This window comes from Pocillopora damicornis, chromosome 4 (genome assembly GCF_964200805.1).
Source record: "Pocillopora damicornis chromosome 4, jaPocDami1.2, whole genome shotgun sequence".
NCBI lineage: Eukaryota > Metazoa > Cnidaria > Anthozoa > Scleractinia > Pocilloporidae > Pocillopora > Pocillopora damicornis.
In genome coordinates, this window is record NC_142673.1 from 14,935,457 (window position 1) to 14,954,570 (window position 19,114).

General features: G+C 38.6%; 1 protein-coding gene across 1 annotated transcript in view; it reads left to right on the forward strand.

Annotated features, from left to right (window-relative positions):
* The window catches only part of LOC113675679 (venom factor), a 48,407-nt gene that overhangs the window by 25,079 nt on the left and 4,214 nt on the right, over positions 1-19,114 (forward strand). The window contains exons 28-51 of the mRNA XM_089204193.1: positions 636-798; positions 1,381-1,461; positions 1,710-1,875; positions 2,642-2,808; positions 2,915-3,073; positions 3,842-3,910; positions 4,380-4,735; positions 5,137-5,224; positions 7,428-7,499; positions 7,659-7,764; positions 8,365-8,460; positions 8,550-8,627; positions 9,430-9,750; positions 12,205-12,233; positions 12,401-12,418; positions 13,317-13,377; positions 13,935-14,129; positions 14,287-14,460; positions 14,669-14,836; positions 15,356-15,541; positions 15,851-16,027; positions 16,845-17,018; positions 17,179-17,446; positions 18,576-18,892. Of these exons, the coding sequence (XP_089060319.1) occupies positions 636-798; positions 1,381-1,461; positions 1,710-1,875; positions 2,642-2,808; positions 2,915-3,073; positions 3,842-3,910; positions 4,380-4,735; positions 5,137-5,224; positions 7,428-7,499; positions 7,659-7,764; positions 8,365-8,460; positions 8,550-8,627; positions 9,430-9,750; positions 12,205-12,233; positions 12,401-12,418; positions 13,317-13,377; positions 13,935-14,129; positions 14,287-14,460; positions 14,669-14,836; positions 15,356-15,541; positions 15,851-16,027; positions 16,845-17,018; positions 17,179-17,446; positions 18,576-18,892 (3,689 nt within the window). The remainder of the gene's footprint in view (positions 1-635; positions 799-1,380; positions 1,462-1,709; positions 1,876-2,641; positions 2,809-2,914; positions 3,074-3,841; positions 3,911-4,379; positions 4,736-5,136; positions 5,225-7,427; positions 7,500-7,658; positions 7,765-8,364; positions 8,461-8,549; positions 8,628-9,429; positions 9,751-12,204; positions 12,234-12,400; positions 12,419-13,316; positions 13,378-13,934; positions 14,130-14,286; positions 14,461-14,668; positions 14,837-15,355; positions 15,542-15,850; positions 16,028-16,844; positions 17,019-17,178; positions 17,447-18,575; positions 18,893-19,114) is intronic.

Here is a 19,114-nt window from a genome sequence, read left to right on the forward strand (position 1 = left end):
ACAAGAAACATATAAGTCCAAGGACAAAGGTATGAGCATATATTTGCGTAAAATGGAAGCTATTGTGTTTATTATACTTTAAATTATTTTGCAAGGCGCAGGAAAAATATTAACGAACAGCTTGAGATGTTACCTTTTCAGTGTTCACTAATACTACTTAATGATCAAACAAACATGTCCCTTTTTGTAGCAACGGCAAACGGTTTTACCTTAGGTCCGAAAGAGTATCCTCGACTGGGAAGGAAAGATAGGCATAAGGAGAAGTGTCAAACGAGGGAAACGGTTAGAGATTACAGAGCACAGGCAGAGCAAAATTTAGGCATAACGGTGGTAGAATTAATATAAGCTCGGATTGGCATAAGAAGTTCGTCCATTTCAAAACCGCTGGTTGTGAGATTATCCAGTAAAAAGCGTTTAAATGCACCTGTGAGTAGATCTAACTCGCTACAGTACTCCTGTTGGTGTTTATACGTGGTCTAAAACCGTTAAAATCAAACAACATTAAATAATCGATTTTCACGCGTCAAACACTGGTTAGACAACGACTTTCAAAAACGCTGTGTAAAATTTCTTAAATAATGGGCCCTTCAGTTCTGAAACGTTAGCTAATCAGTTTTTCTATGTGTGCGACCAAGGTTGACTGCTTTTGTGATGAAGGTCTTCTGCAAGGCTAAAAAGTTTTTGGGTGATGAAATTGAAGAAAAAATGCTGTGCGAGTCTGTGGGTTGGCTGATTGAAAACCAACGCAACGATGGAGCTTTCCCCGAGGTTCACCATGTCATTCATAGAGAGATGGTGGTAAGAAGAGAAAAGTCTAAGAAGTTAAAGATGTAAATATGGTCTCAACCCGAAATTGAATTAAGGGAAAAAAAAGTTTTTTTGTTGTTGTAAAATTAGGCACAATCACCGAAGGCTCTGTGATTTTTTTCCCTTTCGAATGGAAACGGCGTTTTTTTTTTTTTTTCATTATCTCTACATTTGCCTGCCTTTAAAGAGTGTACCGCTGTATTTATGCACAGCAGCCCATTCGGACCTTTGTACCGCTGTCTCCAAGGCGGCCATGTTGTTTTGTTGATACAAACGTTCTCTTGTCGTCGCGGAACATTCATTGCGTATGTTTTCATGACTCCTTTATGAAGAAACAACCTCCTCGCTTTAGATCATTAAGCAAATAAAAACGAGGAGGTTGTTCTTCAGCATTGCCCAAAATTGATCAAAAAGAAAGGATGAAAAATCCTTTCACAGTTATTTGCTAACCAAAAATCGTTTTTTTTTTTTTTCTCGTGAGCGTAGATAAACAATAGCGAGCTTATTATCTATTTATTTAATAGTTAGTTTATGTTTGATATTTACGGACACTTATGTCAATTTACATTCCAGGGGGGTGTATACAATTCAGAGGGAGACGTTGCTATGACAGCCTTTGTGTTATCTGCTCTGCTGGAATGTAATTGCAAAGCGGTATGTTAAAATAATTTCATAGTAATGTATTATATTGCAATGCGTTAAATTATAGTGCAATCAAATGCTATGCGATGTAGTGAAATGCAAACAATTGCGGTGAAATATTATCAGGAGGACACCCCTCATACTTGCAATTTTCTTTTCGATTTTTGTCCCGACGAAGAGTGCTGCTTCCTCGTATATCGATGCCGACCAAAACAATTTAAAACAAGCTAAAAATTCGGCACTATTTTTTTCCCTCTTAGGTTTCACAGGAGTTACTTGGAGCCACAAACTTCTTGGAGAGTCGGTACAAAAACTTGAATAGACCTTACAGTATGGCTCTCACGGCTTATGCTCTGAGCTTGGTTGATAGCAGAGAAAAAGTCGATGCTAATGATCGACTTCTTCAAAGGTCTCAGTATGATGATGGTTAGTTTTTACTTTAGTCCTTATTAACTTCGTAAAGTAATAATAGAATGTATACATAAATGTATGTAATTTGGTCTACTTTCATCGATTCCATCTCTTATCCAGGTTGCTCCGCCTGCTTGTCATAACGCGATAACGTCTTCGTGACGAGAAACGTTATTATCACATATATTGTTGTCGTGCTTATCATCATTGCAGTGTGCTAGAGAAAAATATTGACAAACAAAATCAGCGGTGCAGGTTGAACCAAGGTTCTTCAACTTCTGCAATTGAGGAGAAAAAATGAAATATCTAGGAGTTAGACGACGAATTCTGCACGAAAATAACCCCCCCGGGCGTTGCATTTGACAAAATTTTTCCACGCACTGTTATTTTTCTTCGCCACCTGGAAAATTGATGACCGTGATTATTGAAATCGATTCTTTTGGCTTTTCATTCGAGTATTTGTCTAATGTGAGGATTTTCTACGTTCAACGGGGTCTGCTTAGTTCAGTTTTTGGGCTGATATGGTTTCAGTAATTCTGCTGTCCTAGCTCAGTGTTCACATCAGAAAAGGGGAGTAAACAATTTGTATTGGCAAGAAAATTAATATAAATAAGAATGGCAAAAGGAAGTAAAACCTCTTGAGCGATTCAAGGATCGAGTTTCTGTCTAGGAAACAACAGAACGCTAGCAGTTTTTGCAAAAATCTTAACATGTTACAGTTCTGTCTAACAAGGCGATTTATTATTGTTTAAACTAAAAAAATACATACTTTCAACTTTAGTTAAAAAGACTCGGCACTGGAATACTGGTGGAAATGCACTTAATGTGGAGACAGCTGGTTATGCATTGATGACTCAAGTGCTTCTCGGACGCACCGTTTATGCAGGTCCTATTGTAACGTATATAACAGGCCAGAGGCAGGGCGGTGTCGGATTTGTATCTACACAGGTAAGAGAAGTTTACGGATCTGCTCCTCGTCTACCTCTTTCCTTTTTTTTCATATGAGCATCGAAATATGTGATCTGTTTCTTACCACACTGAAAATTTTTCACAGGATACAGTGGTAGCTCTCCAAGCTCTTGCATTGCACAGCGAGAAAACTACAGGAAACAATAATTTAGACTTACGAGTAAAAGTAGAGACAGAAAGAGGAGATGTCAGAGAATTCCATCACATTAACCCAGAAAACGCACTTTTACGGAGGGAAGTCAAGGTGAGATAGAAATCGTCCGGAAATACTCCAAATAAGTTCTACGATAGCAAATCCTAGATGCAACTGGTCATGAATTTCAACTGAGGTTCATTCGTTCTAGTCATCCATTCACTTCAAATTTCTGTATCAGCAGATGTTTAGTAATGTTGCAAATAGTGCTATCGCCAAATAAAAAAGTAGAACAGACTGAAGAAGACTGATCGTTAATCACACTACAATGAAGGGCTTCTCATCCAAACTTTTGTTTCAATTCTGTAGAATTAATATAATCGAATCAAGATTTTTGTTTATAAAAATTTTTGGACGCAGAAGATAGGGTGTCACAAGAACGGATCTCAGAAATATTTGGGAAGAGTTCTTGAATGCTACAAGGTGCATTTCTATGTCTGACGTCAAACATCAAATTAGCTGTCAGTTCCTAGAAGGAGAATTTTAACGATAAAACACCTGCGTCAGCAAATAGAGGAATTGCGTGTTGGATGCGACCAGAACGAGTTTTCCCAGCAACAAGAAACAAATTCCCCCCCACCTCTGATAACATGTCTAACTTGAATAGGTGGGGCCCCAAATTTCGCTAATATGATGGATGTTGAGTAAGCAATATTTTTGGATCATTACACATTGGCAAAATAAAACTGTACATTGCTAATATAACGCTTTTAGTACTCTCGGATATCTAACGATTTTTCCATAAGACAGGGCTATGTTAGCTTTGCTTTCAGAATAAATGCTAGCAGAGTTATTGCTCCCCTGTTCTGCTCATTTCAGATTCCAGAGCAAGCTCTTCCCGGCAAGCTCTTCGTGGAGACTAAAGGAAGTGGTGTGGGACTCTTGGAAGTAATATTATCTTCTTTTTTTATTTTAACTTAGCAGGTAACTAGGAGAGTGTCAATGGGGTGAGGGTTTTTACGACTAACGGTTAAAATTTTGGTCATTTTACTACTAACGGTTACTGATTAACCCGTTGTTGTCCATTGACTGACGGTTAAAATTTGTCAATTTTGACGCTTAACGGTTATTTCTTTGGCCGTTCCAGGCTATCAGTTAACCCTATTTAGACCCTCAACTAGTATAGGCTTTGTATGAAATACTCAGCCTTTGAAGTATTTGAATATCAGCTCTAAAAACTTGTAAAACGCCCATTAATTAGTTATGATGTAATAGTTGTCTCAAATGTAGGCTCGGCGTTAAGTTAACTTTTCTAATTTATAAATATTATTTTTTATTTCAAAATGCCAATTTTCGTTTTTACTAATAATTCAGACTACTCAGTGTTCATTTGATATTTAAAATGTTTCGATTTAAGGTGGAAACTCGTTACAATCTTCCCTCGTCAAGGGATGAGATCTGTATGTTTGAATTGAGTATAAAAGTCGTTGAAATAAAAGGAGATGAAAAGGAAAATCTACTTGGACCCATGCAAAGCGATGCCGCGGAGAGAGAACGTCAGGAAGAGGAAGAAAAAAGAAACAATAACAAAAACAAACAAGGAGGAAATGGTAGAAAGAAAGGGAGAGGATGTAAAAAGATAAGAAATCGAGAGAAGAAGAAGCAATGTAAGAGAAGGGGAAACAACAAAGGTAACCCCAAGAAAGGCAAGAAGCCTCAATCTCCACCTAAATACCAGCCAGTCAAGAATATCAGATTGGAAGTCTGCACCAGGTGAGAGAAACCTTCTGTATACGCTGGGTGTTTACCCTTTCTCGACTTATCCTTCTGTTTGACACAGGCTTTAGGTCGGTTTTCCATAAAGTTATCCAAAGTAATCTTGAATTGCTTTGCTTACCGGCATTGCCCTATAATGAAAGTTGTGATCTTTTGGTTTGCTATGCAGGCAACCTCCTTCTCAATCAGAAAGACACAATCTAAAGCTAGTCCTAACATTAGCTTTCTCGCGCTTCAAGCTAGTTGCGTGTATGAACTTTGCATTGCTTTTTGGTGTTCACTTTTGTTGTGATTGCTTGCAGTTAATGATGTGGTTTGGTTTATGACAGGTAAAACTGGACTTGTTCCTTGTCATCATAGCCAATCACCTTAATTGCTTTTCTTTTCTTTTTTTTTAGGTATAAGAAACCTGGTAATACTGGAATGGCCATCATGGATATTGGAATCTTAACCGGATTTAAACCAAAGAACAAATCACAAGCCAAGGTAAAGTGAGGGATAGTGGTAGTAGTTGCAGAATACAGTGCCAACACATCAGAAACCCATACATTTGTATCTTCAAAAAATAAAAGGAGAGAGAGAGAGAGAGAGAGAGAGAGAGAGAGAGAGAGAGAGAGACGGATCCTGGAGTTATTGCCTCCTATCTTTCTTAACAAAACTGTTGTCTTTATAGAGGGTGCTGTTTTCAAGCCACCAGAACACAGGCACTGGGTGGAAAGGCGAGAATTCACTCGGTCAAATTAATGATTATGCAAACTAAGAACATCTTTCACATCTGAAAACGAGTAGAAATTTTTAGAGGCCTTTTTATGAAAACGAGTGAAGAAAAATAAAGTTACGGTAGTTGTAACGAGAGCAATATTACAAGCAGTAATATATATAACTTTGACGGTAGTGCTGTCGTTACGTGTATAAATGTAGCTGTTTACGTATTTACGTATGACATATAGATCTCAGTAGACGTTTTGGACTGTAATATCGCTGATTATTGTTTTTTTAGAGGGCACGGTAACGAATCTCGCAATCTGATTGGTTCTTTACCCGGTCAGTATTTTCCTATCTCTGCCCACGGGCCACGGTAACGCTTTCGTGAGTCGCCGAGTACATCCCAACTTTCGTTGTCATTTTTCATAAATATACCTCGTTTTCCGGCTGGGCAGTATTTTAAAGCAAACAAGTCGGTCACTACCTCAAGCCGATAAATAACTTATGAATCCTCTCTTTTGTCTCTCTCAAATCACTTTGGTTGACAGAAAAATATTGGTTTCAGAATGAATTTGTATGAACAATAGTGCCATTACGTTGGTTGACAAGCGGCCTAAAAACCGTCTGCAATTAATTTTAATCGTTCACAAAAAGTACCCAGAAAGTTGAAACGTGAGGTATTTGGTTACAGTTAAACTGAACGATGGAACTTTCATTCATTTAATATCTGAATTTTCTCGAGCAATTTGTTCATAGTGAAAGAGCGAGCGAAGTTTTAATTTAAGTTCTACAACAAATATACGCTCCTGGTGAGTCTTTCCAATTCCGTTCAATTTGGACATTTGTACCTTAAATTGCACAACAGAAATTGAAGGAACTTTTTGAGAAAAGGCCGCATTACATTCCCTTGTGTCTCGTTGGAGTGTGCCGTTCGAATTTAGTTTTTGTGAAGGAAAGATCAGAGTTAAACACGCCATTACAGCAAACAAACGAGCAAACTCTCACAACTTCAAAATAAAAAAATTGAATTTACTCACAATTACTTTCCCCGCCGTTTACTTAATGAACAGAGGTAAATCTTCGTACATGAATGAATGGTCGATGAGAGTGAATAATACTTTCCGTTAGATCATTAACTGATTTTGAAGAAAACATTGTCGTGACAGTCCTTGCCAAACTAGTTCTGTTTGTTTTCAAATGTTCCTACGCTTTTTTTTTTTCTTGCGCGCTCTCTAATTGACAGGTGTCAGATTGTGACAGATACTTGTAAAAATAATGTTTCAAAGTTTGTTTGGAAGCCTTTTAAATCACCTTTATCGTTACGGAAATGAAAATGTTTCGCTGAGGCATCTCTCTTAAATTTGCATCACCTCTATTTTAACTACCATTTACCCACTCAAAAATTGTTCAGTTTATGGAAGATCTTGCCGTATTTACGTCCATAAATCATTCGGGTTCTTTCGGAAAGAATTTCGTCAAGTTTAAAAACAATAAATATGTTATTTACCGGCTAAGGGTCGGTCCGTATGGTGAAAAACTGTGACCTCGGTCTTGAAAATGCTGCCCTCGGCCTACGGCCTCGGGCAGTATTTTCAAGACCTCGGTCACAGTTTTTCACTATACGGACCTCCCAGCTGGCAAATAACATATATGTATTTTTACGAGTTGTGCCGTATTTTAACGAGTCAAAATACGAATAAATACAAACCAACCCGTCTTATAAGTTATCTATTATCCAACTTCTTTTTTTCTGCTACTAGCAGAGTCTTTCTGCTCATTTCTCTTAAGACTGGAAAAGCAAAGCGGATAGAGAAGCGTATAACGCGCAGAGCCGACTGGTCAGACAGGTTTTTTTACAGTACAAAACAACTAACTGTCCTAATAACCGTACAATATCGCAGGATATTTGTACTCTATTCGCCTGTTATTTGTACTCTACTTTGTGCAGTTGGATAATAAATGGTATATTTTCTACCTTTGGCAGTGGAAAACCGACTTGCCCCAACTGGATATGATTGAGGAGTCAGACAGATCCTTGGTTCTTTATCTCAATGAGGTAACAGATCAGTTAGAACACAGAGGGTTTATTTCACTTACTTTCGATCTCTTAAACGCGCTTCACCATCATCATTTTGTTCTTATCACCTTCTGGCTTTGTAACATTGTCTCGACATTTTTGGAAATCTTGCCTGCCCAATTCTGTCATCTGTTTCAGATCCCTAGTGACCATGAGCTGTGCGTAAATGTCCTGTTTGAAAAAGAGTTTTACGTTGGTGCAGTTCAATCAGTACCGGTGAATGTGTATGACTATTATCAACCAGGTTAGGATTCTCTGTCGATGTGTTTAAATTTCGATGGAATACAGGGTTGCACACCTTGCATGAATTTAGATGAAAAATCAGGAATTGGAAATAAATATGAAATGAAGCAAAGGATTTACAAATTTCAATTCTTGAATAAGTGTTCTACCAATAAAACGAGCTGTATTGGGATTAAAATCTTACCCTCTTTTGTCTTGATAAAGCCAGTGTGATTTCCATGTTCATTCGATCAAACTATGGTAATAAATAGAAATGAAAGTAAAATAAAACTCAAACTGGTTTTATATATTTTTTTACCACGGATAAATCAGAAACACAACTCGGCTCCGTCAAGTTGTCGTAGATCCCACCTGAATATAAAAGATAGTACTTTTCCTGACTCTAAACTTTCAGAAAATTCCTATTGCATATGATGCAGAATTTATCGTATTTGATCCGTGGATAAATGAAATTGACAGAAACTGATATCTGTAAAAATAAAGGCTTCGGTAGACCTCGACCCCAGTGCCTCCCTATCTGCCATATACCTGTTGTGTAGGCTCTAACATTTGAAGCTCTACAATTGTAATTATTTCGCCACTCTTTCCTTCTTGAGCTCAGATCAGTCCTGCAGCGAATTTTATGGGCCCGAAAAGTCAAGTCCGTTGAAGTTGGGAGTTTGTGATATTGGCTCCTCTTCGTGCAAATGCACTCAAGGTTCGGAATCTGACATAGAATTATCTTGAGACAATTTGCTCGGCGATCCTTAGGTAAAATTATTTCAACATTGTATTTTCTTTTTGCAGATAAATGCCCTCAGGATGATCCCCCGATTGACAACATTAACAAGCTAATAAATATTGCCTGCACCAATTACCAATACAGTAAGATATAGGATTTTGTTCGTAGTCGTTCGCAATCACATATCCAATTCAGAACCTGTCCTGGAGCCCTTCGGGAAAATAGTTGATGACGTGGCGAAAACACGAGAGGCCTGTTTCTCGAAAGAACGGTTACTTAACGCTTAAAAGACCCCAAGCTGTATTAAAAATAAAAATGTTTTGTAATCCCCACCTTGAATGAAAACAAAACAAATTTACTGGCCTGTTAAGTTACCAGGACCTTCGAGAAAAGGGCCTCTGGTGTTTTCACCAAGTCAACGATTGTTTTCCCAAAGTCCATGAACATCTCGCTTCATGTAGGGTTTTGTAAGAGGGGGGTAGTTATGCGAATTGGATTGTTTTCAAGATACAGTTTTAGGAGTTTCTTTGACTGAGTTATCATCGCTTCAAGAGATTTTTTTTTTATTTTTGAGACCTCTTAGAAGGCTGCTTACCCCGAAGCTAGATCGGTTTAGTTTCGTGTTTTTATATTTGTTTGTTTTGTTTTGTTTTTTTGTTTGATTGTTTGCTTTTTCATTGTTCTTTTTAATAATTGATAAAAATAAGCCTGATCAGGATATTTATAAATCAATTTTTAAACAGTACCTATGTTTTAGACGTCTAGTACCGGAATAGTATACTTCTTTCTGGGGTTAACACCATTTAAATAAGGAAATGAGTAAGTGCTAGGTTAGGAGACGGAAAAGGATCTCCAGTAAATACAAATCAGATGATAAAATCATGCTTGCAAAGATCTCGCTTTAGCCCAAATCTTTTATCCATTTATTCTTTTTTTCAATGCCAGTCATAAAAGGAAAGCTCTTGCTGGTCGATGAGGTAGAAACCATGCTTGAGTACGTTGTCGAGGTTGTGCAAATCATTCAAAAAGGAAACAAGAAACTGAAACTCAGAAGTAAAGACGGTAAGAAAACACAGATAGAGTTTACGAAGCGAGGAACGTGCCGCAGTCTTAAACTTGAGGCTAACAAGGAATACTTGATCATGGGTCGAGATGAAGGAGGCAAGTTCGAGCTTGACGAGAATTCGTTCGTCAAACTGTGGCCTGAAGTCGGCGAGAACAAAGCTAAATTGGATAAATTTGCCCGAGAACATAAGCGCTTAAAATGCCAAGGAACTTAATTACGAGGATTGCATGATCTGGAGTGATACTATGCTAAGCAAGATATTATCTTGATATCAAAGTAGAGTAAAAACTTAAAATGTTTCTTTCCTACTGTTAAAGATGATTTTTTTTTTGTTATTTGCATGCTGCTTAAACCTTTATGGTCAGCCACAAGGTAGCTCGCGAAGGGAAACTTGGACCACGTTCGTTTATAATGGACGCGCTCAGTTAAGGTTTGCACATTTTGAAATACACAAGCTTAAATTTTCCCATTGCAACACTGATCTGTAATTGGCGTTCAACAGGTTTAACTTTCCCATCCTCCTGTATTTGATGGTAGCTACCACGTTGGATTATCTCTTCCTGAGCAAACCCTAATGTTAGTCTGCTCTGTCAGAATTAAAGGCACTTTTTGACGTTTTTTTAGGATTCATTTATAGGTTGAGTATTTTACAGAAACTGTTGTAGTCTAAATTACCTTCTATGGGATTCCTGACAAATGCTTCCTCGGCCAATCTATGTTTTCTTTGTGCTTAATGAGGAAGCGTTTCAGTTTCCACCCCATCTAGCAATCACGCTTTTTTTTCTGAGGTTCGCGTTGAAGGCAGACTGCTGACCAGTGTGCATTTTGCGCCAGATTACTGAGTTTCCTTCTAAGTCAGCTTCGCTGTTTTGGGGCTGTGAAAGGTTAATTCTGGAGTTAAAGTAGAAGCATCGGTAGATGAAAAATGGAAGCATTAACTTTTAAAAAGTATCTTCATAGCCTAATTATGCCGCACAGTATTTTGCAAATGAAATAAACGCCAAGTTTTACTGATTTTTACACTGTCATTGTCTGCACAAAAGCAGTTGAGATTCGCAGGTAAACTCAGTACTTATGGATATCTCCTATCGAATAGTATACTTTGGACTTGTTTTGTTGTGTCGAGATTACACTGAAAAAATTCTAAGAGTTTCTACTTGAATTTTTATCTGTTATGCAATTCTTAACCTGCCTAGCGCTGTAGGCATACATCTGTTTCGCACTGATTCTCTCTATATCACATAAGTTATCTTCGCTTTCGCGCCTCATTGTGACTCTTATCATTTCAGATTTTCTTAAGATTTTTGCTCCATATCTCTTTCCATTGTTGTTTTTGCCTGAAGTGCAGGCGTCTTATTGGGGCGAGCTAATGTTGTATTCATTCGATCGTTTATTCGACCGGGCATTTTTGATTTGGAGTTAGAGTGGAGGCTGGGGTGGGGGCGGGGGAAGGGCGAGAATCTTCACTCCCCCACCCCCACCACTTTCCTTATTTTTGATCGTCGGACCCTCCCTAGACTTCCGCCACTATATAAATCAAAGATGGCGGCCATAATTTGCGTTAAGAAAATATTGAGCACTCACTCGCCAAAATTGCTCCTACTCTAAGCCATTTTAAAATTTCATGGCTTTCGGAAATAGACGTTCGTTCGCCTTCTTAGTTTGGAATTCCATGCATTGCTTTTCAAAAACGCATTGCTTTCACTTTGTTACGACAAACATTTTTTGAGCTGCTTCGATGTAATCTTCCTGTAATCTTCACGACTGCGGAAAAGATGAATTATCCATGTAATTTTGCCATCACCTGACGTTAAACCTTTACCTGGCCTTTAAGTGAAGTCGTGTCATTTCTGTAGACACGTGAATTCAGGTAAGCTTCAAATTTTTCTTTCTCATATTTATAAGAATCCCTGAATGATGGTATCATTAGAATTAAGGCTGTTCTTATTTTATACTACGTTTCCCCTGCACGACGGCGAGAGGACCGTCCGTGTTTCGGCCAGAGAACATCACTACACTGTTTCCGACTGAAGAAATAAGGTGATTTTAGGAAGTGGACAACAATATCAAATTTTAATCAAATTACTTCAGACTTGTCACGCAATCCTCTTCGAAAAAATTGTCTGTTAACAGTATTTGAATGTTTGGTAATCAGATGTTGGTTTTTCTCACAAACCTTGCACGAGGCATAATGAAACACAAAAGATCTCTCACTCACTCTCTCTCTGACATTTTCACTTCAGTCAGGAGAACTTGGCCTAGTATTTTCCGTGCTCGAGCATTAATTTTTTGCGTTGTTAGCCGTGATATTTTCTTCTCTTAGCTGACATCTTTGCAAACGAAGTTTTATCTGGAGATAGATAACTTTATTTAACGTAGGGGCCAGTTTAGATAATGAAATAATACAATAATAATATTAATTATGTTAAAAGCTACGGCAACTTTCCAACTCTAAGAAAAATTGATGGTCCTTCACTAAAATGATCAACCTAAACCTTGCAAAACTATGAATTAGATTAAAAAATAAAACTAAAAACTAATTGTTCGTATGTGCTTGTGAAATTACTGGCTACCGGCTGCTGCACGTTTGAATATTAGATACCTCCTCAACCGTAATCAAACGACTGTGTGTTTGACCTTTCGTTCCACTGAAGCGCATCGAAACCTCATACTTCCAATGGACGTGAGTACCTGTTTGTTTTGGCAATTGATCAGCGCAATTGATCCGCGCAAGATCAGAGAAGGCGTCTGAAAGCTGACAGGATGTAAAAGCATCAGTTAGTAAGGAAGTTGAAGCATGCAGTCTAAGTGGTGCAACTGTAAACCAAATGAGATTTGAGGTGATTCAAGATGTCTTTAGGACTCAAGGTGAGTCGCTTTCATACAAATTATTTGTTTTCTACCTTTCTTCCTCGATTTTAGGATGAAGAAGTGAGCGAACATTGCCCACAAATATCAAGTGTGCCTTCTGGGTATTTTTTATGTTTTTATTCGCCGGTCAGATAATTATAGAAGAATGTTTACCTTCCATTGAGGGCGTTAAGATGAATTGAAGTGAATCTTAATTGATCCAGTGTCATAGATTTTCTGGGAAGAATAATCTTGAATCTAATAGGAAATTGCCTATATACAGTATCTCATTGTCAAATTTGATGTCTACCAGAATGCGTAATGTAGTTTTTACTGATTCATGATGGAGTGCCAAGCTCAACTTACTCTTAACAAAAACCTAAAGTGACTCAGTGTTCGTTACAATACAAGGATAAATATCTGAGACGAAGATTACTGTATGGAAAAGTTTTGGGATGCATCAATTTCACTGGATTATCGTTTTAAGGGTATTTGGATCCGTAGTGATTTATAATAAGAGGTGTTCGAATTCTCAGTTAAATCCAGACATCGATGAATCATGCGACATTTTGTGCTGAAGCGGTTGTTACGCAGCTAGTTCAGACTACTGTTCTTAAAATAGTCTACAATGGATCCAATCGTCTACAAAACCGAGTTAGTTCAACATAGAATGAAATGAAAATTCTGAACCCGTTGTTTCTTTTTCATAAAGGCCACCTGAAATAATAATCCATGGTTTCCGAATGTTACTCGCTCTTTGTTCTTTCGATCGTTCCCTGCGTCAGAGAATCTATGTAGCCTCGTTCGTAACCGTCGTCTCAGCTCGTCACGCCAAGCGCTTTTTTTTCCAAGTCAAGGTGCCGCGAGAGTGAATAGACAATTTGATATTTTGATTTTGTTTTATGCCTCTTCATAGATAGTATTATGTGCGTTTGCTGCCATATTGACCTGTTCCGTTCAGTGTGTCAAGAGCGCAAGTAAGTTTGAAATCCTTGAACATTTAATATGAAGACAACTGAATCCTCCGACCCCCCCCCCCCCCCCCATATGAAAAAAATGAAATTCCAGAATTATTAGATTAATTTACCGTATTTCTACGAAGAAGCGCCCGGACAAGATTTCGGCTAATAAGGAGGGCGCTTATTCGAGGGGGGGGAGGGGAGGGGAGGGGGGTTTATTAAGTTAGCACCAAGAGAATATAAACTGAGAGAACTTATCCCCCATACGTAGCACGACAGTAGGAAAAAAAATTAAATAATAGATAACGCACGTAAAGGAATTCTAGAAGCGCATTGAGATGGAAATAACTGGAAGTTAACCGAAGGAAAAGAAACTATTCTCATGTACTGATCCCTTTGTAGTTGAAGCTTAAAAGATATAAATAAAGTGGCAAGAGAAACAGGCTATCCTATCCCCCCCCTCAATATCTTGAGGGGGGCGCTTGTTTGACATTGTAGCCAAGGGGGTGGGCGCTTATTCGAGGAAATACGGTATGACGACTTGAATTTACTTGCGTTACATTATTTAACTGCAGGGTCTGGAAGGAAAGGTTGCGCACAAGTGCTCCGAGACTTAAAGAGGAATCCACCGAATCATACCGTGATCCAAATCAACATACGCTTATTCAAAGCAAAATACATTTGTCATAAAGGATTCATTTTGTCCGGGTCTGAACTGCGGACTTGCAGGAGAGGGAGATGGAGAGAGAAAGAGGACCCCAAATGTTTAGGTAACAATAAATGATTCAAAAATGATTGAAACCCCATAGCTCCTGGGCTTCTTCCTCGACATTGTTCATTTTGTTTCACTTCACGTTTTATAATTTATTTCAAAATTCTCTCAGGTGTATATCTACATGTATGTCTTTACCTCCTGTTGTCTTTTAGTTCCCAGACCTTGTGGAAGACCCAAGGTTATACCACACCTTAAATACACAGGTTCAAGTTTTAACTTCAAGGATAATTTGAAGTATGAATGTGACGTCGGCTTCAAACTGAAAGGACCCAAAAGAAGAAAATGTGGTATTACTGGAAAGTGGTCCAGGGCACCTAAATGTCTAGGTTCGTTACACTCCAGCTCTTTATGTTGTTTGTCGTCTCTCTCTGTCTTCCCTTTTTGTGAAACCATGGACTGTAAACCACAAATACTGGCACACAGCAAGAGTCATTTATAGAACCCCTTATCTCCATATGGCCGTTTATGCCAAATGGTGTTTTACTCTCAGTTTATTTAGGACTATTAATCGCTGTTATTTTCTTTTTCCGTCAGGTCCTTGCGGGAAGCCCAGCGATGTCCCCCACGCTCACGTTGAAGGTTCAAGTTATGACTTCAAAGATACACTCAGTTACACCTGTGTGAGAGGCTACAAACTTAACGGACCAATCAGCAGAAAGTGTCTCGAAAATGGAGTGTGGTCTACAGCTCCGTCATGTTCACGTAAGTCGTAATGCTTCCCCACGATTAAAGTTGAAAACTATTTAACGACTTCATGTAATAGATACTTATCATATCTCTCACTACGTGGTCTGATTGGTTAACTTCGCGAGCTTTTATCACTTTGCGGCCTACTTAATTCCAAAGTCTGTTTGAATTGAAATTTTCACCCTCTATTTGTACTGATTTGCACAATAAGTTACGGAACCCTGTTTTTTCCGCTCGGATTTATAGCTCGCGCGCTTCACGCTTAAGCCATAAATTCGAGCAGAAAAAACTCAGTCTGTAACTGACAGCACAGACTCAGAAAACGAGTTTAAGAAGTGGTATATCTCTCCAAATACCTCAATTAAGTGACCATATATCGATGACAACTACAGTGGACAACGGCCCAAGCCTCTTCAGTGTAAAGCAGATAAATTTCAAACAAAAATGCTATCCCTCTGCATTGTCCATATTCATCCCTACTTCCCACGTCAAATTTGTTCTGATGTTTTCTTCTCCCGCAACATATTTCCACAGGAATCCAATGCGAGGATCCTGGAAAGCTAACCATGCGAAATGGAAATATAACTTCATATGAAACCAATTTCTTTTATGGCGCAACTTTGTTGTTCGAGTGCAATGAAGGCTATGAGCTGAAAGGATCTGAAACAGTCAGTTGCTTGGAAAATGGCTGGATGCCTCGACGGTGGCCATATTGTAGCAGTAAGTGTATTTGGTGAAACCCAGCTGAGGCATTCAATAGAATGGGGCGGAAGTATCATGTGATACAAAACAAGAAAAAATTCATGGAGGGCGGATTTTGGCCATCATCCTTATCACCCATATCTCTCCATCATTTTCCTTATTTTTTTTTTTTGTTTTGTTTTGTTTAGTTTTTTTTTCACGTTTTTCTGCCTTAGATTGACTTATCTGCCATGAGAGCTTTTTTTGGGACATTTGAACCGTTCACTGGATGATGTGGAGTATGCCATTTCATTCATTATTTTGAATTTCTAATTGAAATCCAAACAGAGAAAGTTTGTCCTGATCCTGGAAGACCAGAAGGAGGTCACCGATTTGGATACAGAACAGTTGGAAGTACGATGCAGTTTTCTTGTCAAGCAGGATATAAACTCCACGGCTCAGCGGTGAGAATCTGTCTGGAAAATAAGGAATGGAGTGGATCTCTGACTACATGTCAAAACGGAAGTAAGTGGATTTTACCGGTTACTATGATTGTTACAAGCTGTATTTTCTTTCATCGGTACATCTGAATTACGGAAATGAACAATGGCTCATCTCACATAACAGCATAACAGCAAAGTGACATTAACGTTTCAAGTTATAATAAAGAAGTCCTCGAATCGCAAATTTTAAATCTCAAAACGTTTTTGCACCACCTACCATCATTTTTACCCTTGTGTGCCGGACGCAAGACAACTTGAACTCCATTTTGATTATATTTGATGATCAGATGATGGAAATTCTGTTGATGAATCGCAACCATTATTTCTTTAAACTGTTTATTTTTGGCCGAAGAGACACGAAGTTTGAATGGAACAGTGCTTTCAATAAGAATTGAAGAAGGTGGCTACAATTGTGAAGCACTCGCCAGAGAATAATATAAATTACAATTTCCCACTAATATCCCATTACTTCCATTCAGAATAAACTGGCTTCAATAGAGGTTTTCGGTGTTACTTCCAAAGTTGATCATTAAGTATTAGTCTCCTTTAAAAAAATTGTTTAACTGATCGTTTTTTTGCTGGAAATGTATGAAACGTATGCTCGAATATATGATAACACAATATTAATCATTTTCATCAAAAGTCGTTTATAAAGGTAAAAGTCGAATGAAAGAACTCTATAAGAACTCGAGGTGTTTTAGGCCTCACTCCGTGAGTTTGCTTGAAAGCATACAAAGTATACCCGGCTGACCCGGCGATTCCCAACAGAATACCTGCCGGAGCTCCGGCGGTTGCTGGGTCTTATTGAAGGCACTGATTGAAAAATGATATTCTTTCAGACACTCATTGCCCGATTCTTGGTACTCCCGTAAGCGGACGAAAGTACGGTAGCAGCTACAACAAAGGAGACATTGTGAAATTCAAGTGCAATCGTGGATTTGTGCTCAAAGGTTCTGCGGTGCGGGTGTGTAGAGAGAACAGGACATGGAATGGCACAGAGACTTTCTGTAAAGGTATAGAATACTGCCCACTTTTTCCATGAGTTTCTGTGTTAGAAAAAGTGTTGTTTTACTGAAATAGTCTACGGATATGGCCTGAACAAAAATGAATGTTTCTTGTCGTTTAGATTTGAATCTCTTTTCAAGTTTTCTTTTTCTTTTTTTTTTTAATTAGATAAAGTCGAGGACAGTTTCGAAGATGTTAACACAACGGCCTTCAATCTTCGGAAGAATCTCATCGATACCTTGTTGACGTATACCAGTGTCAATACAACGAACTCCTCCGGGAATACTCGCGGGAGAGCAATCTTCAATCAGTATGATAACATGTTAGATCTAGTATTTGTGCTTGATGCTTCCACCAGCGTAACAAGAGAAAAGTTTCAACTTGGTCTGAGATTTGTGAAGAAGCTTGTAAAATTCCTTGGAACAAATAGCACGAGGTACGGGTTGAAAGTTAACCTTTCCTTATGTTTGTGTTCGGGCACCTGGCTAGTCTGTAGACGTGAAATTATTTACGATTATCGCTTTCCTCTCTTCGATTGATCTTCCACCAAACCTTCCAGGGGAGAAATTACGACGATGAAATATTTTTCGTCAATACACTCAACATGAAGAAGCGACGGCTAGCCCGAGTTATGCCTAACTTATGTTTAACATTTTTGTATCAGTAACACAAGTACAACAACAAAATTTTTTATACTGGCGGAAGTTTTTCGCACAACATCTATGTTAAGAGGTATTGCAACAGAAGGGCAAAATTTTTAACATCTCCAGCAAACTCGTTGATTGAATCTCCAATTTGGGGCCGCTTCTCCTCGCATGCGTGAACTTGAACTTTCAATACAGTGTTAACTTGATAAGTAATGGTAATAGGACTGAGTGAAGTCCATTTCGGTCTGTAATCATACGAGTGATTAACAAAATCACGAGTATGATTACAGACAGAATTGAACAACACGAAGTCCTGTTACAAAACTATGACAAAATTTGAGAAAGAAACTAGACATCGGTTAGACATTTTCCTAAAAAATAACAGCAAAAGTTGACTCGGCGAAATGCGAGACAACAGTGTGCGCACATGACGCGTTCTGTCCACTTACACAGGCATGACGTGTTAACTGTCCCTTTAACTGTCGTATTACACTGTTCAATTACAAGCATGACGCGTACACTGCCCTATTAGTGCTCAAATCGGGCTGGTGATAACTAATCACGTTCGAGAATTTTGTTGTAGTTTTGATTATCTTGTGTCAGCGTATAACGGTATTTTTAACCGACCCAAGATATCTTGAATTTGGGACTCTTCCTAGATGTTGAATTATAGAAAAGTATTAATGTAGTGTGGACCTGGGAATCTTGAACTTATGCTTTTCCTCGGCCGTAAATTTGTGCCCGTGTTTCACCGTAATTTGGCGGCACCTCTAAGTGTGTAAGAGCATCACCGAGGTTTTTAACCTGGAGCAGTCTTGAAAATTCATCATCTCTAACTCTTGGAACAGTTCCCCTAGGCTCCAGTACCCCTATATTTCTCTGAGAGTAATCACGGTAGAAGCTTTTCCACTCTTATAGGGCTTTCAAAAACAAAATAAGGACAGCGGCTGTAACATTTGGCACAGACGTTACACTACACTTCAATTTGGGAGATGAAAAGGGCAGCACAATCAATAAGACTCTTGCAGCTATTGACGACATACGTTTCGAAGGGGGAGCAACTGCCTCAGCTGATGCTTTGAAAAAGGTCAAAGATGTAGTGGTCCCTCACAAAAGGTTTGGCAGCGATGGGGTGCTGATATTCATAACAGACGGAAAATCAAACACGGGGGGTCCTCCCCAAAAATTAGCGGCAAAACTCCGCGAAGAAGATGACTTTGAAATATATGTTATTGGTAAGAGGACCTTGCCTAAAGTAGCAGTATTTCACTCACCTGTTTAACCTTAGGTTCATTCACATAGTCCTTGATAAGCAGTTGAATCAACTTTTTAGTGAATAATCTTCACCAAGAGGAAGTCGTTTACAGAAATCAACGCTGCTCTTTGTCATGGTCACGTCATGGTCTTTTGTGACCATACAAAAACATAATTTTGTATGGTCAGACCTTCCTGGTTAA